Below are 27,495 nucleotides of genomic sequence, written 5' to 3'. Positions count from 1 at the left end.
CCCAACTCTTCCTTTTTCTTAGCTTAAAAGCGAACTGACTATATATTACATTACTCACTACTATTTTGCTTTTTATAATTAAAGAAACTTTCATTAGAGTAAGATGTAGACCATTACAGGCAAATTTACTGACATGTCAATTGATCAGTAATATCAATTTCGTTTTTACATTTCTAGAGACTTTTTCAGCTCTGAGGTGTGAACGATCAGGCTAAACGGGGGGTTTCATGACACTTTAAAAAAACAAAAACATATAGTAGCTTACTCCCAGAAGCTGTGTAAAGCCAGCTTATCAGATGGTCAGTGAACAAACTATGGCATTCTAAGACTAACCAGCATGACCTCTAACCTTTAGGAGCTGTTCTTGCTGGCTTTCCCATAGCCGCAAGTCTTGGTGTAGGTGAACTGCAACACGCTGCGGTTCGGCCCGGCATCGCTCACACACTCCCAGCTGTGTCAGATCATCACAAACTGGGCAATGCAGCGTTGTAAAGTACTGAGAGATGGTGCCCTTTCTTGTGCCCTCATCTCCTCCTCCGCCCCCCGCAGAACTCCATGCCTTCTGTACCTGTGCAATGAAAACCACCAACAAATGCAGGTGTTTTTTTTTAAATGTCTTTTTCTTAAAAGAAGATGAATTCTGCAATTTTTTTATTTTAAAACTCAATAAATGTGTTTTAACTGATGTTGCTTTGTCGAGCTGGTCTGGATACTTAAACCAGTAAACCAGACAGCCAGTGTTTATACTTTTTATGAGAATCAACGTACGGATGCTTGCTTACGGTTGTCTCTGCGTATGAAATTTGGATAGGATAAAGTATTTTTAATATGTAAAAAAATTCTAACGTCTTCTATCCCACCACCAGATGGTGCCTTTATATCAATAATAGCTAGTATAATTCAGTACGATTTAGATCTCAAATAGCTACAGAACAGACAAAGAGCAACCGACAAGTACAAGAACTAGTAGATACACCCATTGAAGCTAAACAATGTTTCAATCTCAAGCTTGATCATTTATATTCTGCATTTGCTAAAAGACTAAATTACTTAACTAACCCGCGGCAACTCGTGGTACCAGATGAACACATCTACTCCAATCAGGTTAAAAATTCGTGCAAGTGGTGGCAAGATCTGCTTGGTGATGTAGTAGGTGGCATTGAGGAGCAGGCTGGGGTCCTGCAGTACCTCTACAGGACGCCGAACCAGCTGTATGAGCGGCACTCCCGGCGTCCCGTACACAATGACATACGGCACACGCTCACCCACACGCGGCTCCAACCGCCGATCATGTGCCATCATACGCCTAAGACAGACAGAAAAGAGCACACAAAATGGTTTATACAGCAACCTTTGTGGGACATTTTAATGCATTTAGATTCAGCCTGGATTCCCAACAAGGTAAAAATCCCCTAAACCATACCTTAAATCTAATTTAAACATCTGTTAATGGATGTGTTGCTAAGCAACAGCCTTAGTCTAGCACAATAATAGTCTGGCAGCACGCATGCAGAAAATAAACCTGAAAGGTCTGCATGTAGTGGTAGTGTGGGGTAATGTCATCAGTCCAACTACAATTAAGTGTGCCATAAATGGGAAGGTGAAGCATTAGAGAACTCCATAAACATGATCACCACAGCTACAAGATTGGGATGACAGGAATATTTGCCAAGTATGTACCTTTCATGCACATGTGAATCTGTTTTGTGGGTGAAGGAGGGTGAAGCCTGCGTAGCTTTGTCTTGCATTTAAAGACCGACTATAGCCAAAGTCCCAACAGCACTCGTGAGCAGAGCAAGTACACCCCTTCACTGAACTTGTCAGTATTTATTAGTTAATGACAGAAAAACAAAAACAAATCAGCCATCTTGTTTCATAAATGTAGATCTGCTGACTGACTCTACATAAGGGAAATGTCGACGAGTCAATCTTTTTCACAAGTACAGAATATATTAATTATAAATGACACTGACAATATATTACCATGACAGATGTTACTGAAATGTTTTTCGTTTTTGTATAGCTTGATAAAAAATTAAATCTCAATAATAAAAAAAGATTTGTGAAGAAAATTGTAGACATGCAACTTTTAATAATAAAGAATAAGGCTTGTTGCATTTTGGTACAAATCAGAGTAACAACTCAATGCATAAAAGACGTAATAATACGTCATAATTGCCTTAATATGTAATATTACGAACAAATCAGTGCACGAATCTAAACAAGAATTTTATTTTGTGAACTGATTCAAAAGTCACTGGGATGACCTATCTCACGGGTTCGATTGCTGTTCCTGATCGATTGCTCCTGTCTGCCTAGCTGCCTGCTATGTTTTGTTTGCTTCGAGGCTGTAAGCTCCGTCTAAGCCTCGTATTAGCTTTGTATTTCTATCTGTTTTGAACCATCATTTACTACCATTTCTAGTTGTTTATACTACTAAATACAGCTTAGACAACATCTCAGATTAACCTGACATCGCTAGCTTCCGTTATTGTTAGAACAACACGCTAGTAACTCGCCACCCGTGCGCTCAGTTATTTATTTATTTTGCTCTCGCGCGCCCGCGCCTCTGAGTTCATAAAAAGCCCAGGGGCCTGTACCATGATGGTAGTTGAACAAACTCAGGGTTACATGATTAGTTTAGAGTTGACAAAACCAAACCAATCCAACCAGGCTTTGTTGGTACCATGATGCTGATCATCAACTTTCTCTGTCAACTCAGGCTTTGATCCTGAGTTTAGGAGTTTAAGTGTGACATCAGTAGCGAACAGCCAATCACATGTTGAGAGAGAGTGAAACTGAGATTAATTTCTCGCGAGAGAAGCAGCGCAATTCACTTATTAAATAAAAGTATTAAAATATTAAGAATTTAAACAAATTTACACAGCAAGGAGAAACAGCTGTCTATGAAAGAGGACAACTAAAAGAAAAAGTCTCGCTACTGTATATCAGTGCAAGTAAAAGTTCTGAAGTTATTTTATACAGCTGATAAAGGTATAGAGAGAATTGAACATTTAAGCTCACATGTAGTCATTTTATTGCTTCATCTATTGATGCTAAAGCGTATTTATATTACCTTTATATATTTATTCATTTAAACTGCGTAGTAATAATTGATGAACTAAAATTGTACATGTGTGATTGATAAAGGGTATAATAATTACATAAATAATATCTAAATCATACAAATTTATTATTCTAAATAAGCATCACTAAAAACCAGACAATTTTGTCTGTAAAAATCATTTGCTATGTAGTGACCTTTAATTTTGAGTAGAAACAGGTGGAGTGACTTTATCGCATCAGACATGTGTCACTTTGCTCACAGCTGATTGGTCCAAGTTCGGTTTGCAACCTCTTACCTAGAACATAACCTGCCCCGGACCAGGTTAGCCGTGGAGCGTAAGTTACTATGGCGATGAACACTGCTAAAATCCAAACCACTTTCATGGTCCCTAAAACCCAGGGTTGACGCAAATTAAACTGAAACATAGCTGGCTAGCCACCTAAACCGGCTTCATGGTATAGGCCCCTGGTGAGTAAGAATCAGTCAACAAACACGGTGAGTAATGTCTTGTCCTGTTATTGTCACCTGCACTTCATGTTACATGTTTAGCATAGCCTTCCCCGTCGGCAATATAGGGTTTATATGTGATAAATGCAAGGAAACAGTCAGGCTGACGGAGAAGATTTCAGAATTAGAAACACGCATCCAAACTTTAATTGAGGATAGTAAGTGTGCTAGAGCTTTAGATTCTACTTTGGATGCGCCTAGCATAGTGAACTCTTTACATGATTCGGTTCCGGCTGAATTATTGCCTGTGCAGCCAGGCAGATGGGTGACAGTGAGGGATCGCTCTAGTCACGGATCAAAAAACCACTCTTCCGTTCCGATTACCACAACAAATCGATTTGCCCCACTCAGTGAAACACCCAGTGAGAATTCTGTTGATTGTGCCCTGGTAATTGGCGATTCTATTACACGGAACGTGAAAATAGGGACACCAGCCAACATAGTCACATGTTTGCCGGGAGCCAGAGCGCCTGACATCAAAGCAAATGTAAAAGTGCTGGCTAATGCTAATCGTAAATTCTCTAAGATTGTTATTCACGTCGGCACTAATGATGTTCGACTCCGCCAGTCGGAGATCACCAAAATTAATATTAAAGGGGTGTTTGAACTCGCAAGTACGATGTCAGGCACTGTAATTTGCTCTGGCCCCCTTCCTGTTCGAAGGAGTGATGAGATAGTTAGCAGATTGTCATCACTCAATGGCTTGCTGTCTAAGTGGTGTCCGCAAAATAATATAGAATTCATAGACAATTGGAAAAGTTTTTGGGGCAAACCTGACCTGTTGAAAAGAGATGGTATTCATCCCTCCTGGGATGGTGCTGCTCTTCTCTCTAGTAATTTGGCTCATAGTCTTAGAGACAAAACATGACAATCTGGGGCTCAGGTCAGGAAGCAGACAAACTGGCTAAACCGACCGTCTGCTAGCGGCCTCGCGTCACCAAGGTCAGATAAATCCCATCACATAGAGGCTCTTTCACCTAGATATCATCATATAGAGACTGTGTCTGTTCCCCGAATTTGGAAATCCAAAAAACGTCCAAACCGATCTAAGGTTAAAAATGTAATTGATATTCAACAAATAAAAAATAGATATAATACAGATGAGCAAACGATAAAGCTTGGGTTGCTGAATATTCGATCCCTTACTTCAAAAGCACTCATAGTTAAAGCTCCCGTCGGCAACTACTTTTTGATCATATTGAGTGAAATCGACACTATAATCCGACAGAACAACATAAACAAAGTGGTTTTAGAAAAAAGACCGAGCTTCTAACTCCACCTGGAGCGTGTTATTTGTTTTGGAAAAATCCACCCGTCCCGGATCATCGGGTCCAATCAGCGCAGGGGGGTGTGAGATCTGACTGTCAATCACAGGTCGTGCACATGCCACTCCTCGCGCACGTTACAATCACATGCACACGCCTGAAGTTCGCGCAGTAATGAAGAGTGATGGCGGAAAAGATTCCAATTCCTCGGTTAACCTCAAGAGCTAGGAGGTCAAAAACAACACAGGAAAAGAGAACACCTGCTGAAAATAAAGAAGTAAAGAAAGAAAGTGCGTAAATAAACCAGGATCAACATCGGATCGGCATTTGAAAGGTGGAGAGATTTACGTGATTTAATTGGGTTCAAGCTGGATGCAGAGCTTGCAACATTTCTTCTCCACAGGTAATTGTGCTTTATCAACCAGTTACTTTATTTCTTAGTGTTATGTTAGTAATCTAAGTATGTTTGCCCTAATGTGTTGGTATGGATAGCTAACGTTAGCACTTGTTGGGCAGGTTCGTTTGTTTGCACTGAAATCCGTGTGAATGTAACGTTAGGTGGATAAACATGTCCAGATGAAGGGATAAAGTTCGGCTTTTAGGAAGAATCAATGCTACTCTCTTTCTTACGAGAGTAAGAACAGTAGTAAAGCTAATGTTATTGTATGTGCTATCTTACTAGCTCTGATATACAAGCAGTAGAAAAATGTACAATGACCATGTCTGCCACATACAGCAATAATAGCGTTTCAGACAGACGATGGTGTTTATTTACGTTTAATTGGTGGGTAATCCATTTCGTAACAATCTACTCCAAAATGACAAAACAACAATAACAAAATACTTCATGGTGTTGATGGATGCTGATGAGACGGGCGCGTTCACAGAAAATCTGGTGCACTGGCACTGATGAGCACGAAGCCACGAACTCGGTGGGAGGGTATTCGTTGATAGTGGGGGAGGGGCATGAGAGTTGTAAACATTCAAAATTTTGCCTAAGTCCACTGAATCTGCTGACTTGCCGACTGGAGCTTTAATGATATGATTTCAGATTATAACCTAGATGTGCTGTGTATGACAGAAACCTGGCTAAAACCAGACGATTACATTACTTTAAATGAGTCAACCCCTCATGATTACTGTTATAAACATGAACCTCGCCTGAACGGCAAAGGGGGAGGTGTTGCTGTAATTTATAGTAATATTTTCAAAACCACTAAAAAATCTAGTTTAAAATATATTTCTTTTGAAGTGTTGGTGCTTAATTTAAAAATATATAATGTAAACGATAAATCAAGTTTGAGAATTCTGCTGGCAACTGTCTACAGGCCACCGGTAGATCCTTTTCCTATTTAGCACCAAAACTTTGGAACAATCTTCCTAACATTGTCCGGGAAGCAGACATAGTCTGTCAGTTCAAAGCTAGACTAAAAACACATCTCTTTGACCTAGCATTCACATAACACTCTATAGACTTCTATAATTTAATATTAGGCTGCTTAGATTAGGTCAGCCGGAACTGGGAACACTTCCCTCAAATCCTGATGTACTCGTTACATCATAAGAAGAATGGCATCTACGCTAATTTTAGTGTCTTTGTTTATCCCGAGGTTTTCCCGCAGCCTGCTGGATCCAGGCCGTTTCCAGATCTGACGAAGGACTTTCGCCTGGACCTGATGACAATGCAGTGCTGAAGTGCCAACTAGCCTCTCCCTATGGAGGATCCCTATACTACTCTACAGATAAAGCGTTGTGGAATTTTTCGGTTCGCGTACCTACCCAAAGTGATGAGATAAAATAAAAATTCTGCATCAAAATTTATAGACAAGTAGTTTGTTTAGGCATGGTTTGTAAGGAACTACAAACCTGCGCACATATATTCAAACGCACATAACTATAGAATCAATTCTTAATGCGCATGTGAACGCCATCAGCGTCTATCAAAGGTTCACGTTTAAAGTCTGTTTAGAGAGAACGGTGTCGTCTTAGCGGCCCCTAATTTAATAACAAATGATCATTTAGACGGAAGTGAATCAATCAAAACTAACTTTAGCTGGAAAAAACATTTTTCAAGAGCCACTATAAAACCAAACCAATCTCTGTTACCTTCAATTATATGTGTATCTCTGTAAAGCTGCTTTGAAACAATCTACATTTTTAAAAGCGCTATATAAATGAGGATGACTTGACTTGACATGAATACATTTCCACCACTATTATCACTATTTTCTACACTAGCGCTAAAAGCTTGACATCACGTCCACTAAACTTAATTATTGGCATGATTATGCCGGTTTGTTTAAAAATATATAATTATTAAATGTATATAAATTGTAATGTGCCCCTTTTCAAGAGTCAGCATTTCCCATCAATTACCTAGACCTTAAATATTACATTTTGTAATTTTACTACTGTAAAGTAAACATTATATTACTGTGTAAAGTCAAATATATTACATTTATTTGTATTACCACGATAGTAAAATTGTATAAAACTAATGAAATACATTAATGTCTTAATAATAACAACAACAACAACAATACATTTAAAAAGCAGCAATCAACAAAGTCCAAGCACCAATGGCACATGTGGATGATTAGCGATTTTATGATGTGTTTTTTACAGAAATCATTTTAAATCTTCACTGAAGGTTAAGGTTCAATCATAATATATGTGGTGTAGTGGTACCATTACATTATTCTACTCACCCTTCTACCATTGAACATTAAAAGGACATTTAAAAGTGTAAAAGCATTAACGAGGTACTTTCAACGGACCATAACCCCAAAAGCACGAATCTTTTCACAGCAAAATCGGATGGTTAAATATCACTGTGGTAATCTGTATTATGAAACATACGTTGCCTTAAAGCTCCCGTCGGCAACAATTTTTTGATCATATTCAGTGAAATCGACACTATAATCCGCAAGAACAACATAAATAAAGTGGTTTTAGAAAAAAGACCGAGCTTCTAACTCCACCTGGAGCGTGTTATTTGTTTTGGAAAAATCCACCCGTCCCGGATCATCGGGTCCAATCAGCGCTGGGGGGTGTGAGATCTGACTGTCAATCACAGGTCGTGCACACGCCACCCCTCGCGCACGTTACAATCACATGCACACGCCTGAAGTTCGCGCAGTAATGAAGAGTGATGGCGGAAAAGATTCCAATTCCTCGGTTAACCTCAAGAGCTAGGAGGTCAAAAACAACACAGAAAAAGAGAACTCCTGCTGGAATTAAAGAAAGAAAGTGCGTAAATAAACCAGGATCAACATCGGATCGGCATTTGAAAGGTGGAGAGATTTAAATTCAAGCTGGATGCAGAGCTTGCAACATTTCTTCTCCACAGGTAATTGTGCTTTATCAACCAGTTACTTTATTTCTTAGTGTTATAGTAATTCCACAGGTAATTGTGCTTTATCAACCAGTACCTTTATTTCTTAGTGTTATGTTAGTAATCTAAGTATGTTTGCCCTAATGTGTTGGTATGGATAGCTAACGTTAGCACTTGTTGGGCAGGTTCGTTTGTTTGCACTGAAATCCGTGTGAATGTAACTTAGGTGGATAAACATGTCCAGATGGTGTTCATTTACGTTTAATTGGTGGGTAATCCATTTCGTAACAATCTACTCCAAAATGACAAAACAAAAATAACAAAATACTTCATGGTGTTGATGGATGCTGATGAGACGGGCGCGTTCACAGAAAATCTGGTGCACTGGCACTGACGTGCACGAAGCCACGAACTCGGTGGGAGGGTATTCGTTGATAGTGGGGGAGGGGCATGAGAGTTGTAAACATTAAAAATTTTGCCTAAGTCCACTCAATCTGCAGACTTGCCGACTGGAGCTTTAATAAAAAATGTATTTATTTATTTAGCTACTTCAGCATTGAGTGATACTATTTCAAAGTGATTTCAGTCATTTTGACTGATAATAAATTGTATGAACCTGTGAAAACAAACCTGGAAAGAGACAAACCTGAAAAAAAACAGAGATTCTTCGTTCATTCCAGTGAATTTTTAATGGCATATATCGTAAATTAAATCGTTGAGAACAGATTTAATGAGAACAGATTTAATGCAGTATATGTTGACCTTTTTCATACTATTACAGCGGAATGCAAAAGAAAAATATAGCTGCGAGCAGCGATTACGGGCCCAAGCCGGTGGCACCGCAACCCCGGTGCCTTTAGTTACCTAAAGGCACCGGGGTGGCGGTACCGCCGGCTTTGGCCCTTCATCGCTGCTCGCAGCTATATATATATATATATATATATATATATATATATATATATATATATATATATATATAAAAAGCCGGTGGCACCGCCACCCTGGTGCCTTTAGGGTTATTGTGCACGACGTGACACAAAATATCTGCTGGCTATCTGCCGAACGGCTCTGGTAGTTCCGCTTCAGCACTGATGATGTTGTAGAAATAGTGCGCTCTGGTTGGTCTGGATTATTCGGGATTTTTTATTTTATACAGAAATAAGTTATTTATAATTCAGATGAGAATAAAGTTAGTGTTGATTAAAATGAAGGAAAACAAATATATTGATCTGAAATATAGCACATTAATTTTAAATTTATTTAGGTTCAATTAACAAACATACAATCTTAATTTAATTTAAAGCAAACAATACATTTAGATATGGGTTGTATGCACTTTTTTTTAATAAAAAAAGATATATATCCAAAAAACAAGGCCTTAAAGGGTTAAACTCTTGTCACTGTAACAGACACAATCTCTCTCTCTCTCTCACACACACACACACACACACACACACACACACACACACACACACACACACACACACACACACACACACACACACACACACACACACACACACACACACACGTCCAGTCACTTCCATTTTAGATGCAATATTGAATAAGCAGAAAATTCGGATTTTCTGCTCTGAAAATATAAATAAGCATAAAAATTGAATAAGCACTTTTAATATTCTAAACAGAATAAGCACTAGTCGCTAATGAATAAGTACTATTACTTAATGGAATAGATACTAGTATCTAAAAAATAAGTACTAGTAGCATGAAAATAGAGACTAGTAGGTTAAAATGATAAAATGTTAAAACGGCTTGCCATATTGGCTCAGAGAGAGAGAGAGAGAGAGAGAAAATGACCTTTTAGATACTAGTACCTATTAATAGATACTAGTATTTATTCAATAAATACTAGTACTAAGTCATTAGATACTAGTACCTATTAAATAGATACCAGTACTTATTCATTAGCTACTAATACGTATTCAAAAGAATATCTAAAGAATAAGCACTACTATCTAAAGAATAGGCACTAGTACTAAAGAATAAGCACTAGTCGCTAATGAATAAGTACTAGTACTTAATGTAATAGATACTAGTATCTAAAAAATAAGTACTAGAAGCATGAAAATAGAGACTAGTAGGTTAAAATGATTAAATGTTAAAACAGCTTGCCATATTGGCTCAGAGAGAGAGAGAGAGAGAGAGAGAGAGAGAGAGAGAGAAAATGACCATATTCAAACCAAAATATCTGACTTCCTCTTGGTCTGAGCTAATGACAGTTAATTAGAAAGTTGTCCGGCTTGATCTGAACAATATGCGTACCGAGTTTTATGATTGTAGGTAAAACTATAAAACTAACCCCCACACTTTTGTCAAAAGGTGGCGCTACTGAGTCCCTGCACCACGCCCGTTTCTGAAACTTTGCACATGTCTACTGGCTAATAAATGTGATCTGTCTGTCGAGTTTCATGCAATTTCAAGCAATTTCAGGCATGCTAAGAGTCTCAAAAGCATCCAAAAAGAATTTTAAAGTTTGATGCGTTGCCACGGCAACAGTATCAAAGATATCAATAATCCTTTCACAGGTCTACATCTGCCGTGTATTTACATTATACAGATGAAGTTTGAAGCAAATCGGGTTAAAATAAGAGGGTGATTTCAAAGCATTTTGAAAGTGACACACTTCCTGCTGCCAGTTGGTGGCGCTATAACTTTGACTCACAATAGTCACATCCATGTGATCGGCCTCTTACAACGAACACACTGCTGAAATTTCATTAAGATCAGCTAATGTATGCTGAAGTTATAACACACTTCCTGTTTCACGTTTCTCACCATAAATTTGTTTCCTCGCCACGGCCAAACCGTTCGAGATATCAAAAATCCCCTGGCAATTTTTCATCCTCAATGTCTTGACTTCATGCTGACCGAGTTTCGTGGCATTTCTTTGAATTCTCTAGGAGAAGTACTTTAAATTCCATTGCATGCGTTTTACAAACAACCCTAAATAGCCGACTTCCTGTTGGGCTGGGGTAAAAAGTAAGAGCATGAAGTATATATGAACCGATGAGATCTATATGTGTACCGAGTTTCATATTATTACATGCAAGCGTGTTTGATTTATGGACCAAGTTTTCGGACCCCGTTCCAGGGGGCGCTGTCGAGCCCCCCTGCCACGCCCGGGTACCATCTTCAGCCCGGCCCTGATGGCCGCGGGTTCTGACCCGTGTGCAAAGTTTCAAGAGCTTTCGTGCACGTTAAGAGCCCCAAAAGTGCCCGAATAGTCGTTAGAATAATAATAATAATAATAAATACAGGTCCTTCTCAAAAAATTAGCATATGGTGATAAAGTTCATTATTTTCCATAATTGTAATGATAAAAATTACACTTTCATATATTTTAGATTTATTGCACACCAACTGAAATATTTCAGGTCTTTTATTGTTTTAATACTGATGATTTTGGCATACAGCTCATGAAAACCCAAAATTCCCATCTCAAAAAATTAGCATATTTCATCCGACCCAACAAAAGAATTGTTTTTTTTAATACAAAAAAGTCAACCTTCAAATAATTATGTTCAGTTATGCACTCAATACTTGGTCGGGAATCCTTTTGCAGAAATGACTGCTTCAATGCGGCGTGGCATGGAGGCAATCAGCCTGTGGCACTGCTGAGGTGTTATGGAGGCCCAGGATGCTTCGATAGCGGCCTTAAGCTCATCCAGAGTGTTGGGTCTTGCGTCTCTCAACTTTCTCTTCACAATATCCCACAGATTCTCTATGGGGTTCAGGTCACGAGAGTTGGCAGGCCAATTGAGCACAGTAATACCATGGTCAGTAAACCATTTACCAGTGGTTTTGGCACTGTGAGCAGGTGCCAGGTCGTGCTGAAAAATGAAATCTTCATCTCCATAAAGCTTTTCAGCAGATGGAAGCATGAAGTGCTCCAAAATCTCTTGATAGCTAGCTGCATTGGCCCTGCCCTTGATAAAACACAGTGGACCAACACCAGCAGCTGACATGGCACCCCAGACCATCACTGACTGTGGGTACTTGACACTGGACTTCAGGCATTTTGGCATTTCCTTCTCCCCAGTCTTCCTCCAGACTCTGGCACCTTGATTTCCGAATGACATGCAAAACTGAGCAACAGTCCAGTGCTGCTTCTCTGTAGCCCAGGTCAGGCGCTTCTGCCGCTGTTTCTGGTTCAAAAGTGGCTTGACCTGGGGAATGCGGCACCTGTAGCCCATTTCCTGCACACGCCTGTTCAAGGTGGCTCTGGATGTTTCTACTCCAGACTCAGTCCACTGCTTCCGCAGGTCCCCCAAGGTCTGGAATCGGTCCTTCTCCACAATCTTCCTCAGGGTCCGGTCACCTCTTCTCGTTGTGCAGCGTTTTTTGCCACACTTTTTCCTTCCCACAGACTTCCCACTGAGGTGCCTTGATACAGCACTCTGGGAACAGCCTATTTGTTCAGAAATTTCTTTCTGTGTCTTACCCTCTTGCTTGAGGGTGTCAATGAAGGCCTTCTGGACAGCAGTCAGGTCGGCAGTCTTACCCATGATTGCGGTTTTGAGTAATGAAACAGGCTGGGAGTTTTTAAAAGCCTCAGGAATCTTTTGCAGGTGTTTAGAGTTAATTAGTTGATTCAGATGATTAGGTTAATAGCTCATTTAGAGACCCTTTTCATGATATGCTAATTTTTTGAGATAGGAATTTTGGGTTTTCATGAGATGTATGCCAAAATCATCAGTATTAAAACAATAAAAGACCTGAAATATTTCAGTTGGTGTGCAATGAATCTAAAATATATGAAAGATTAATTTGTATCATTACATTATGGAAAATAATGAACTTTATCACAATATGCTAATTTTTTGAGAAGGACCTGTATAGCTGCGAGCAGCGATTACGGGCCCAAGCCGGTGGCACCGCAACCCCGGTGCCTTTAGTTACCTAAAGGCACCGGGGTGGCGGTGCCGCCGGCTTTGGCCCTTCATCGCTGCTCACAGCTATATTTATATATATATATATATAAAAAGCCGGTGCCACCGCCACCCTGGTGCCTTTAGGGTTATTGTGCACGACGTGACACAAAATATCTGCTCACTATCTGCCGAACGGCTCTGGTAGTTCCACTTCAGCACTGATGATGTTGTAGAAATAGTGGCTCTGGTTGGTTTGGATTATTCGGGATTTTTTATTTTATACAGAAATAAGTTATTTATAATTCAGATGAGAATAAAGTTAGTGTTGATTAAAATGAAGGAAAACAAATATATTGATCTGAAATATAGAACATTAATTTTAAATTTATTTTGGTTCAATTACCAAACATACAATCTTAATTTAATTTAAAGCAAACAATACATTTAAAATATATTGGTTGTATGCACTTTTTTTTATAAAAAAAGATATATATCCAAAAAGACAAGGCCTTAAAGGGTTAAACTCTTGTCACTGTAACAGACACAATCTCTCTCTCTCTCTCTCACACACACACACACACACACACACACACACACACACACACACACACACACACACACACACACACACACACGTCAAGTCACTTACATTTTAGATGCAATATTGAATAAGCAGAAAAATCGGATTTTCTGCTCTGAAAATATAAATAAGCATAAAAATTGAATAAGCACTTTGAATATTCTAAACAGAATGAGCACTAGTCGCTAATCAATAAGTACTAGTACCTAATGGAATAGATACTAGTATCTAAAAAATAAGTACTAGTAGCATGAAAATAGAGACTAGTAGGTTAAAATGATTAAATGTTAAAACGGCTTGCCATATTGGCTCAGAGAGAGAGAGAGAGAGAGAGAGAGAGAGAGAGAGAGAGAGAGAGAGAGAGAGAGAGAGAGAGAAAATTACCTTTTAGATACTAGTACCTATTAATAGATACTAGTATTTATTCAATAAATACTAGTACTAAGTCATTAGATACTAGTACCTATTAAATAGATACCAGTACTTATTCATTAGCTACTAATACGTATTCAAGAGAATATCTAAAGAATAAGCACTAGTATCTAAAGAATAGGCACTAGTACTAAAGAATAAGCACTAGTTGCAAATGAATAAGTACTAGTACTTAATGGAATAGATACTAGTATCTAAAAAATAAGTACTAGTAGCATGAAAATAGAGACTAGTAGGTTAAAATGATTAAATGTGAAAGTGGCTTGCCATATTGGCTCAGAGAGAGAGAGAGAGAGAAAATGACCATATTCAATAGGGGTGCAACGGATCAAAAAACTCACGGTTCGGATCGTTTCTCGGATCAGAGTAACGGATCGGATCATTTTTCGGATCAGCAAAAAAAAAAAAAAAAAATGGCCTCATGTCTGCACCTATAAACACACCGATAGTTAGGCCTGTCACGATTACAAATTTTGCTGGACGGTAAATTGTCCAAGAAATTATTGCGATAAACGATAATATTGATAATAAACGATAATATTGTCGTTCTGAGACCATTTTCATCTAAAATAATGATAATGGCATAATAATGCAGGTATAGCTTTTCAAAGATCAGTAAACTTTTATTTCTAAAGACTATTTAACACTGAAAACATTTTAAATATCCGCAATAAATGAACAAAACAACCAAAAACAATAAAAGCAAGGGACTCTCATTCTCTGTTAACAAAAAATGCATGTCTTGTCTTACCAATGTGTGACTTACGTTCACACTGAGAATCATATGCATCATGTACTGTGTGAGCATGCGTCTCATATGAGTATGTGCGCTAGTTTGTGTGTGTGCTCGCGTCTCATATGAGTATGTGCGCGGAGAGTTTGTGAGTGTGTGCGCTCACGTCTCATTGAGTTTGTGCGCGAGTTTCTGTGTGTGTGTGTGCTCGCGTCTCATATGAGTATGTGCGTGGAGAGTTTTTGTGTGCGCGCGCGTCTCATATGAGTATGTGCGCGAGTTTGTGTGTGTGCGTGCGTCTCTCATATGATTATGTGCGTGGAGAGTTTGTGTGCGCGCATCTCGCGTGTGTAGAGTTTGCGTGTATGTGCGTGAGCGACTTTAGGTGTGTCTTTGTGCATTTCATATGTTGTTTGAGCATTCAGCAGTATACATGTATGTTTGACTACTTAGTATGTGTATGCAAGTGTTTCATATATGTGTGCGTGAATGAAGTTTGATTTAAGCCCTAGATGGCACCTTATATGAGGGAGAGAGAGAGCGCTCGCGAGAGAGAGAGAGAGAGAGAGAGAGAGAGAGGGACGAGCGAGGGGTAGTGCTGCGCGAATGCCGTTTGTGATGGCTTTAGCCCAGTCTGATTGTGCAACAAGGGGCTGCTTAAATGCTGCAGTGATAAGCGGTTGTTGAGCAGCCTTAGTTTTCACTCCTGTCAGTGAAACATCGGGGTGATGTCGCTTCAAATGCGTGGCCATGCTGCCACAGTGCCTACACATTGTCACGGTTTTATCCACTAACCTCTTTCCTTCATCATTATATTTGACAGGGAAGCCAAAATGCTCCCATACAGGGGATTTAAATGACGCGGGGCGTTCAAGCTCCTCCGTTCCTCCGCTCGCCATGACCACGCTGTGTGTGGACTGAACATGCGCACAACTTTTTTTTTTTTTTCATAAATCAATCCGCGGATCACGTGTGTGCTGAACCGAAGATATTGATCCGAACGGATCACGGATCAATGATGATCCGTTGCCCCACTAATATTCAAACCACAATATATGACATTTTCTTAGAGTCGGAGCTAATTACTTTAAATTAGAAAGTTGTTCGGCTTGAGGAGAAGAATATACATGCTGAGTTTTGTAACTGTAGGTAAAACTAACTAAGTTATAACACACTTTATATGTCCTTTTTTAGTCATGAAAATTAATTTCCTCTCCGCGGCCAAACCGTTCGAAATATCAAAAATCTGTCCGCAATTTAGCATCCTCAATTTCTTGACTTCATGCACACCGAGTTTGGCAATGATTGAATGAATTGCCTAGGAGTAGTACTTCAAATTCCACAGCAAGCGTTTTCCAAACAACCCATAATAGCAGATTTCCTGTTGGGCTGGCGTAAAACTTGACCGGGGGAAAGATGTTCGGCCCGATGAGATCTATATGTGTACTGAGTTTCATATTAATTCATGCAAGCGTGTTGGATATATGGACCAAATTGTAGGACCCCGTTCAAGGGGGCGCTGTTGAGCCCCCCTGCCACGCCCGGGTACCAGCTTCAGCCCGGCCCTGATGGCCGTGAGTTCTGACCTGTGTGCAAAGTTTCAAGAGTTTTTGAGCACGTTAAGAGCCCCAAAAGCCCCTGAAACCTTGAACTCCATTAAAAGCAATAGACAAATCCCTCACACACAGAAACGAAGAGAGAGGGAGAGAAAATTCTCAGAAACATCCACATTCAAACCAAAATATCTGACTTCCTCTTGGTCTGAGCTAATGACAGTTAATTAGAAAGTTGTCCGGCTTGATCTGAACAATATGCGTACCGAGTTTTATGATTGTAGGTAAAACTATAAAACTAACCCCCACACTTTTGTCAAAAGGTGGCGCTACTGAGTCCCTGCACCACGCCCGTTTCTGAAACTTTGCACATGTCTACTGGCTAATAAATGTGATCTGTCTGTCGAGTTTCATGCAATTTCAAGCAATTTCAGGCATGCTAAGAGTCTCAAAAGCATCCAAAAAGAATTTTAAAGTTTGATGCGTTGCCACGGCAACAGTATCAAAAATATCAATAATCCTTTCACAGGTCTACATCTGCCGTGTATTTACATTATACAGATGAAGTTTGAAGCAAATCGGGTTAAAATAAGAGGGTGATTTCAAAGCATTTTGAAAGTGACACACTTCCTGCTGCCAGTTGGTGGCGCTATAACTTTGACTCACAATAGTCACATCCATGTGATCGGCCTCTTACAACGAACACACTGCTGAAGTTTCATTAAGATCAGCTAATGTATGCTGAAGTTATAACACACTTCCTGTTTCACGTTTCTCGCCATAAATTCGTTTCCTCGCCACGGCCAAACCGTTCGAGATATCAAAAATCCCCTGGCAATTTTTCATCCTCAATGTCTTGACTTCATGCTGACCGAGTTTCGTGGCATTTCTTTGAATTCTCTAGGAGAAGTACTTTAAATTCCATTGCATGCGTTTTACAAACAACCCTAAATAGCCGACTTCCTGTTGGGCTGGGGTAAAAAGTAAGAGCATGAAGTATATATGAACCGATGAGATCTATATGTGTACCGAGTTTCATATTATTACATGCAAGCGTGTTTGATTTATGGACCAAGTTTTCGGACCCCGTTCCAGGGGGCGCTGTCGAGCCCCCCTGCCACGCCCGGGTCCCACCTTCAGCCCGGCCCTGATGGCCGCGGGTTCTGACCTGTGTGCAAAGTTTCAAGAGTTTTCGTGCACGTTAAGAGCCCCAAAAGTGCCCGAATAGTCGTTAGAATAATAATAATAAATATAGCTGCGAGCAGCGATTACGGGCCCAAGCCGGTGGCACCGCAACCCCGCTGCCTTTAGTTACCTAAAGGCACCGGGGTGGCGGTACCGCCGGCTTTGGCCCCTCATCGCTGCTCGCAGCTATATTTATATATATATATATATATTTATATATATATATATATATATATATATATATAAACAAGCCGGTGGCACCGCCACCCCGGTGCCTTTGGGGTTACTGTGCATGACGGGCAATAACGTAACCCCGCTTTGACCTTTGAGAAGATGTGTGCTGTAGAGCTTGCATTGGTGTGGGCTCTGCAAAAGTGTGCATTGAGGGCACATATCAACCACAAAGTATGCGTGAGCAACCTTCTGAAACCTAAAATGAAAAATGAGACACCCTACGGTCTCATGGACTTAATGGACACATGAAATAAGTACACAAGTTTGAAAGTTATATGAAGTGTGCCAAGACAGAATATTTGCCTGATCTGATTAGAAAAATAGTGTGTGTGTGTGTGTGTGTGAGGCGTGATTGAACAATGTAGACATAAAAACATACTCTGTCCTTTTGTTCATACAGGACATTATTCAAACTGCAAAGTGTTTACTTATATTTGTGTACAATCGCAATAAAACACAACATTGTGTTTTTGTCAAACTGTACTGCTAAACTACAACTGTCACCCAACCAAAATCTCTTACACACACACACACACACACACACACACACACACACACACACACACACACACACACACACACACACACACACACACACACACACACACACATAGTTTAAAAGCAAAAAAATCTTTTGGACATTCATCATATTGCATTGGTTTTCATTTCTTGTCCTCGAACAGAGCCCTAATCTGTTTATTTTTTCAGTTACACATTCTACATTGATTAAAAAAGAAAAATCAAATGTGTTTTTATTTTATACATAAATAAATAATCTATCATTCAGATGAGAATAAAGTTAGTGTTAGTTCAAATTTTAAGGAAAACAAATATATGATCTGAAATATAGCACATTCATTTAAAATTCATTCAGGTTCAATTACCAAACATACAAATCTCAATGTAATTTAAAGCAAACAATACATTTAAAATATATGGGTTGTATGCTATTTTTTTATATAAAAAGATATATATCCAAAAAGACAAGGCCTAAACTTTAACAAGGGTTAAACAATCACTGTAACAGACACAATCACACACACACACACACACACACACACACACACACACACACACACACACACACACACACACACACACACACACACACACACACACACATAGTTTAAAAGCAAAAAAATCTTTTGGACATTCATCATATTGCATTGGTTTTCATTTCTTGTCCTCGAACAGAGCCCTAATCTGTTTATTTTTTCAGTTACACATTCTACATTGATTAAAAAAGAAAAATCAAATGTGTTTTTATTTTATACATAAATAAATAATCTATCATTCAGATGAGAATTAAGTTAGTGTTAGTTCAAATTTTAAGGAAAACAAATATATGATCTGAAATATAGCACATTCATTTAAAATTCATTCAGGTTCAATTACCAAACATACAAATCTCAATGTAATTTAAAGCAAACAATACATTTAAAATATATGGGTTGTATGCTATTTTTTTTTATATAAAAAGATATATATCCAAAAAGACAAGGCCTAAACTTTAACAAGGGTTAAACAATCACTGTAACAGACACAATCACACACACACACACACACACACACACACACACACACACACACACGTCAAATCACTTACATTTTAGATGCAATATTGACTTTTTTTCTGTTTCAGCAGCGAAAATAGTTAAACAAAGATCACAGCAGAACCATCGAGGATCTCACAGCAACGCGTTCTCATTACTGAATGATTCAGCATTTTGAACGAATCGTTTGACTCAGATTCAACGACCAATCCATAATCTGTCTCATTCATGAATGACTCAGCCGTTCGAACGAATCGTTTGAACGAATGAATCAATGACTCGCTCATTAAGACGGTCGCCTGGTGACACCTAATGACGGTTTAGTGATATGTTTAAAAGTATCATTCTTTCCAACGATTGTTAATTAACTCATATTTGAAACATAAGCTATATATATACAGGTCCTTCTCAAAAAATTAGCATATTGTGATAAAGTTCATTATTTTCCATAATGTAATGATACAAATTAAACTTTCATATATTTTAGATTCATTGCACACCAACTGAAATATTTCAGGTCTTTTATTGTTTTAATACTGATGATTTTGGCATACAGCTCATGAAAACCCAAAATTCCTGTCTCAAAAAATTAGCATATCATGAAAAGGGTCTCTAAACGAGCTATTAACCTAATCATCTGAATCAACTAATTAACTCTAAACACCTGCAAAAGATTCCTGAGGCTTTTAAAAACTCCCAGCCTGTTTCATTACTCAAAACCGCAATCATGGGTAAGACTGCCGACCTGACTGCTGTCCAGAAGGCCATCATTGACAGCCTCAAGCAAGAGAGTAAGACACAGAAAGAAATTTCTGAACAAATAGGCTGTTCCCAGAGTGCTGTATCAAGGCACCTCAGTGGGAAGTCTGTGGGAAGGAAAAAGTGTGGCAAAAAACGCTGCACAACGAGAAGAGGTGACCGGACCCTGAGGAAGATTGTGGAGAAGGACCGATTCCAGACCTTGGGGGACCTGCGGAAGCAGTGGACTGAGTCTGGAGTAGAAACATCCAGAGCCACCGTGCACAGGTGTGTGCAGGAAATGGGCTACAGGTGCCACATTCCCCAGGTCAAGCCACTTTTGAACCAGAAACAGCGGCAGAAGCGCCTGACCTGGGCTACAGAGAAGCAGCACTGGACTGTTGCTCAGTTTTGCATGTCATTCGGAAATCAAGGTGCAAGAGTCTGGAGGAAGACTGGGGAGAAGGAAATGCCAAAATGCCTGAAGTCCAGTGTCAAGTACCCACAGTCAGTGATGGTCTGGGGTGCCATGTCAGCTGCTGGTGTTGGTCCACTGTGTTTTATCAAGGGCAGGGTCAATGCAGCTAGCTATCAGGAGATTTTGGAGCACTTCATGCTTCCATCTGCTGAAAAGCTTTATGGAGATGAATATTTCATTTTTCAGCACGACCTGGCACCTGCCCACTGTGCCAAAACCACTGGTAAATGGTTTACTGACCATGGTATTACTGTGCTCAATTGGCCTGCCAACTCTCCTGACCTGAACCCCATAGAGAATCTGTGGGATATTGTGAAGAGAAAGTTGAGAGACGCAAGACCCAACACTCTGGATGAGCTTAAGGCCGCTATCGAAGCATCCTGGGCCTCCATAACACCTCAGCAGTGCCACAGGCTAATTGCCTCCATGCAACGCCGCATTAAAGCAGTCATTTCTGCAAAAGGATTCCCGACCAAGTATTGACTATTGAGTGCATAACTGAACATAATTATTTGAAGGTTGACTTTTTTTTTGTATTAAAAACACTTCTTTTATTGGTCGGATGAAATATGCTAATTTTTTGAGATAGGAATTTTGGGTTTTCATGAGCTGTATGCCAAAATCATCAGTATTAAAACAATAAAAGACCTGAAATATTTCAGTTGGTGTGCAATGAATCTAAAATATATGAAAGTTTAATTTTTATCATTACATTATGGAAAATAATGAACTTTATCACAATATGCTAATTTTTTGAGAAGGACCTGTATATATATATACACACATGTATACACAAAAATAAAATAAAAACACATTTGAAGCGTGTTTGCTTACTAAATTGTGAGCTGAACGAAAGTTGCAGCAAAGATCAGCAACAGGAGTCAAAATTCATTAATCACGAGAGTGAAGAGCTGACTGAAAAAAATGATGACGGAATATTTTGTGCAAAAGCGCCTATTTAAGCGAATCTGTCATTTACTCATTTGTTGTTGTGTTTTACCTGAAAACCGGAAACAATCGGCCCCCGATATGGTGCTAATTTTAAAGTGACACTAAAAAGTATGCGGCTGCACTGGCATTCATAACGGTGCGCGTCCATGGCGACGAGCGAGCAGAACAGAGCGAACGTTTTTGCATTTCTACTTCCATAGAAATTCATTCGAGTGCACTGCGAGCGCCACCACTATAAATGTCCGTGCGGACGTCCTTATACTTTACTTTCACTTTTATATTAGCGATTTAAAAGGCCTCGCTGGTGTCTAACGTCGATTAACCGGTGGGAAAAGATCCTCACAGCCACATACCTAATATATTTATATTTAATTACAATAGCCATACCTGATAAAAAGTTTTATGTACTGAGTTGATATCATTTTGGACACAAGAGGGCAGTATAGCCCTTTGTATTACTTGATGTATTTATTTTTTAACTGAATAGCACATTCTGGCTGTTTTTAAACTTGTACATTATTCTTAAATTGAAAACAAGAATAAAATGGGTTTAGTTCTGATATTTGTGTAATTTTATCTAGAAATAAATGGTGTATAATTAATTTTTTAGAAGATATGAGGCTTTTAGTGTTTACTTTTTTGACATGACTTTAATCCCTCGCCATAGCAAAACAGATATTCAATAGCCATTCACAATTTAGCTTCTTTAATGTATTTTCATCATGTTGAAAAAGTTTGGTGGGAATTGAATAAACCACTTAAGAGGAGTGGGTAAAAAATCAGAGGCTGATTTTGCCAAAAATCCACATTAAGACCAAAATAGCCCACTTCCTGTTGGGCTGGCTTAAAGTTGTTTGGCCCGATGAGATCTATATGTGTACCGAGTTTCATAATATTACATGCAAGTGTGTTTAATTTATGGACCAAATTTTCTGACCAAGTTTATGGACCAAGTTAATTTAATTAATAAACTAATTATATAAAACTATTTTCAATGCACTACAATTCAACTGGTTATATGCCTTTACTTATTAATACAACTTATTCAAAAAATACAAGGCGTAAGACATTTATTTTCTTTTTTAATGCAGGCCAGACCAAACAGCAGTGAAATGGTTAATCTAGCCCCCCTCCCCCTCCACACACTCACAGACACACACACACACAGAGACGTAGGCTCAGAGAGAGAGAGACATAAAATGACAATTTTCAAACCAAAATATCTGACTTCCTGTTGGTTGGAGCTATTGAGTGTAAATTAGAAAGTTGTCTGGCTGGAGGAGAACAATACACATACCGATTTTTATTACTGTAGATAAAATTAATCCCCCCACTTTTGACAAAAGGTGGCGCTACTGAGCCCCTCACCACGCCCGTTTCTGAAACTTTGCACATGTCTACTGGCTAATAAATGTGATGTGTCTGTCGAGTTTCATGCAATTTCAAGTATGCTAAGAGTCTCAAAAGCATAAAAAAAATATTAAAGTTTGATGCGTTGCCACGACAAGAGTATCTAAGATATCAAGAATCCATTCACAGGTCTACATCTGCCGTGTGTTTACATTATAGTAGTGAAGTTTGAAGCAAATCGGGTTAAAATAAGAGGGTGATTTCAAAGCATTTTGAAAGTGACACACTTCCTTCTGCCAGTTGGTGGCGCTATAACTTTGACTCACAAGAGTCACATCCATGTGATCGGCCTCTTACAACGAACACACTACTGAAGTTTCATCAAGATTAGTTAATGTATGAAGAAGTTATAACACACTTCCTGTTTCCATTATTCGCCATAATTTCGTTTCCTCGCCACGGCCAAACCGTTCGAGATATCAAAAATCCGCTGGCAATTTTTCATCCTCAATTGCTTGACTTCATGCACACCGAGTTTGGTGGTGATTGGAAGAATTTCCTAGGAGAAGTGTTTCGAATTCCATTGCATGCGTTTCCAAACAAACCATAATAGCCGACTTCCTGTTGGGCTGGGGTAAAAAGTAAAAGTACAAAGGATCAATAAACCGATGAGATCTATATGTGTACCGAGTTTCATATTATTACATGCAAGCGTGTTTGATTTATGGACCAAGTTTTCGGACCCCATTCCAGGGGGCGCTGTCGAGCCCCCCTGCCACGCCCGGGTACCATCTTCAGCCCGGCCCTGATGGCCGCGGGTTCTGACCCGTGTGCAAAGTTTCAAGAGTTTTCGAGCACGTTAAGAGCCCCAAAAGTGCCCGAATAATCGTTAGAATAATAATAATAATAATAATAATAATAATAATAATAATAATAATAATAATAATCCTTAGGAAAACAATAGGGCCTTCGCCTTTTCAAGGCTTTTAGAATAATAATAATAATAATAATAATAATAATCCTTAGGAAAACAATAGGGCCTTCGCCTTTTCAAGGCTTGGGCCCGAATAATAATAATAATAATAATAATAAATATAGCTGCGAGCAGCGATTACGGGCCCAAGCCGGTGGCACCGCAACCCCGGTGCCACCGGCTTTGGCCCTTCATCGCTGCTCGCAGCTATATTTATATATATATATATATATATATATATATATATAAAACGCCGGTGGCACCGCCACCCTGGTGCCTTTAGGGTTATTGTGCACAACGTGACACAAAATATCAAAATATCTGCCTGCTATCTGCCGAACGGCTCTGGTAGTTCCGCTTGAGCACTGATGATGTTGTAGAAATAGTGCGCTCTGGTTGGTCTGGATTATTCGGGATTTTTTATTTTATACAGAAATAAGTTATTTATAATTCAGATGAGAATAAAGTTAGTGTTGATTAAAATGAAGGAAAACATATAGGCTATATTGATCTGAAATATAGCACATTAATTTTAAATTTATTTAGGTTCAATTACCAACCATACAATCTTAATTTAATTTAAAGCAAACAATACATTTAAAATATATGGGTTGTATGCACCCATCAAAAAAGATATATATCCAAAAAGACAAGGCCTTAAAGGGTTAAACTCTTGTCACTGTAACAGACACAATCTCTCTCTCAAGTGACAATCTCTTGTCACTTACATTTTAGATGCAATATTGACTTTTTTACAGTTTTAGCAGCGAAAATAGTTAAATAAAGATCACAGCAGAACCATTGCGCATCTCACAGCAACGTGTTTTCTCATTACTGAATGATTCAGCATTTTGAACGAATTGGTTGACTCAAAGATTCAATGACCAATCCAGAAAAATCTGTCTCATTCATGAATGACTCAGTCGTTCGAACAAATTGTTTGAACGAATGAATCAATGACTCGCTCATTAAGACGGTCGCCTGGCGACACCTAATGACGGTTTAGTGTTGTTTAAAAGAATAATTCTTTTCAATGATTTTTAATTGACTTATATTTAAAACAATCTCATAACATTATTTAATGCATTGTTATTTTTCAGTGTAAACAATTTAATTTGATCAGCCCTACCTAGGGTAGAAGCCATATAGTGTCTTATCATTCTAAATAATTGAATTTATTGATCAAATTTACAAATTAAAAATGAAAGATGAAGCATACATTTAATAAGACTGGACTGGGGTGCCCTGCATATATTACAATTTGCAGATTTAAATATACCATTGCCCCCTACCGTCAATTTGATGTGTGTGTTTGTGTGTGTGTGTGTGTGTGTGTGTGTGTGTGTGTGTGTGTGTGTGTGTGTGTGTGTGTGTGTGTGTGTGTGTGTGTGGGTTTAATAAAATCATTTAGTCACTACAATTAAAACCTGAACGTGTTTGCTTACTAAATTGTGAGCTGAACGAAAGTTGCAGCAAAGATCAGCAACAGGAGTCAAAATTCATTAATCAGGAGAGTGAAGAGCTGACTGAAAAAATGATGACGGAATATTTTGTGTAAAAGCGCCTATTTAAGCGAATCTGTCATTTACTCTTTTGTTGTTGTGTTTTCCCTGAAAACCGGAAGCAATCGGCCCCCGATATGGCGCTAATTTTAAAGTGACACTAAAAAGTATGCGGCTGCACTGGCATTCATAACGGTGCGCGTCCATGGCGACGAGCGAGCAGAACAGAGCGAACGTTTTTTCATTTCTACTTCCATAGAAATTCATTCGAGCGCACTGCGAGCGCCACCACTATAAATGTCCGTGCGGACGTCCTTACTTTACTTTCACTTTTATATTAGCGATTTAAAAGGCCTCGCTGGTGTCACACTTCGATCAACCGTTGGGAAAAGATCCTCACAGCAACATACCTAATATATTTATATTTAATTACAATAGCCATACCTGATAAAAAGTTTTATGTACTGAGTTGATATCATTTTGGACACAAGAGGGCAGTATAGCCCTATGTTTTACTTGATGTATTTATTTTTTAACTGAATAGCGCATTCTGGCTGTTTTTAAACATGTACATTATTCTTAAATTGAAAACAAGAATAAAATGGGTATAGTTCTGATATTTGTATAATTTTATCTAGAAATAAATGGTGTATAATTAATTTTTTAGAAGATATGAGGCTTTTAGTGTTTACTTTTTTGACATGACTTTAATCCATCGCCATAGCAAAACAATCTGAGATATTCAAAAGCCATTTACAATTTAGCTTCTTTAATGTATTTTCATCATGTTGAAAAAGTTTGGTGGGAATTAAATAAACCACTTTAGAGGAGTGGGTAAAAAATCAGAGGCTGATTTTGCCAAAAATCCACATTAAGACCAAAATAGCCCACTTCCTGTTGGGCTGGCTTAAAGTTGTTTGGCCCGATGAGATCTATATGTGTACCGAGTTTCATAATATTACATGCAAGTGTGTTTGATTTATGGACCAAATTTTCTGACCAAGTTTATGGACCAAGTTAAGTTAATTAATAAACTAATTATATAAAACTATTTTCAATGCACTACAATTCAACTGGTTATATGCCTTTACTTATTAATACAACTTATTTAAAAAATACAAGGCGTAAGACATTTATTTTCTTTTTTAATGCAGGCCAGACCAAACAGCAGTGAAATGGTTAATCTAGCCCCCCTCCCCCTCCCCACACTCACAGACACACACACACAGACACACACAGAGACGTAGGCTCAGAGAGAGAGAGACATAAAATGACAATTTTCAAACCAAAATATCTGACTTCCTGTTGGTTGGAGCTATTGAGTGTAAATTAGAAAGTTGTCTGGCTGGAGGAGAACAATACACATACCGATTTTTATTACTGTAGATAAAATTAATCCCCCCACTTTTGACAAAAGGTGGCGCTACTGAGCCCCTCACCACGCCCGTTTCTGAAACTTTGCACATGTCTACTGGCTAATAAATGTGATGTGTCTGTCGAGTTTCATGCAATTTCAAGTATGCTAAGAGTCTCAAAAGCATAAAAAAAGAATATTAAAGTTTGATGCGTTGCCACGACAAGAGTATCTAAGATATCAAGAATCCATTCACAGGTCTACATCTGCCGTGTGTTTACATTATAGTAGTGAAGTTTGAAGCAAATCGGGTTAAAATAAGAGGGTGATTTCAAAGCATTTTGAAAGTGACACACTTCCTTCTGCCAGTTGGTGGCGCTATAACTTTGACTCACAAGAGTCACATCCATGTGATCGGCCTCTTACAACGAACACACTACTGAAGTTTCATCAAGATCAGTTAATAAGTTATAAGTTATAACACACTTCCTGTTTCCATTATTCGCCATAATTTCGTTTCCTCGCCACGGCCAAACCGTTCGAGATATCAAAAATCCGCTGGCAATATTTCATCCTCAATTGCTTGACTTCATGCACACCGAGTTTGGTGGTGATTGGACGAATTTCCTAGGAGAAGTGTTTCGAATTCCATTGCATGCGTTTCCAAACAAACCATAATAGCCGACTTCCTGTTGGGCTGGGGTAAAAAGTAAAAGTACAAAGGATATATAAACCGATGAGATCTATATGTGTACCGAGTTTCATATTATTACATGCAAGCGTGTTTGATTTATGGACCATGTTTTCGGACCCC

At 38.8% G+C, this 27,495-nt stretch overlaps 1 protein-coding gene across 1 annotated transcript in view; it reads right to left on the bottom strand.

Annotated features, from left to right (window-relative positions):
* rev3l (REV3 like, DNA directed polymerase zeta catalytic subunit) overlaps window positions 1-27,495 on the bottom strand; it is a 197,805-nt gene that overhangs the window by 1,688 nt on the left and 168,622 nt on the right. Inside the window, exons 30-31 of the mRNA XM_077219798.1 lie at window positions 1,060-1,306; window positions 350-568 (exon numbers count right to left, since the gene is read on the bottom strand). Coding sequence (XP_077075913.1) covers window positions 350-568; window positions 1,060-1,306 — 466 coding nt within the window. The remainder of the gene's footprint in view (window positions 1-349; window positions 569-1,059; window positions 1,307-27,495) is intronic.

The sequence above is a fragment of the Siphateles boraxobius genome, unplaced genomic scaffold (genome assembly GCF_051911475.1).
Source record: "Siphateles boraxobius isolate OS27281-9 unplaced genomic scaffold, OSU_SipBor_1 8, whole genome shotgun sequence".
NCBI lineage: Eukaryota > Metazoa > Chordata > Actinopteri > Cypriniformes > Leuciscidae > Siphateles > Siphateles boraxobius.
Note: the sequence above shows the minus strand (reverse complement) of the source record. Positions and strands in the feature narration are given on the sequence as shown.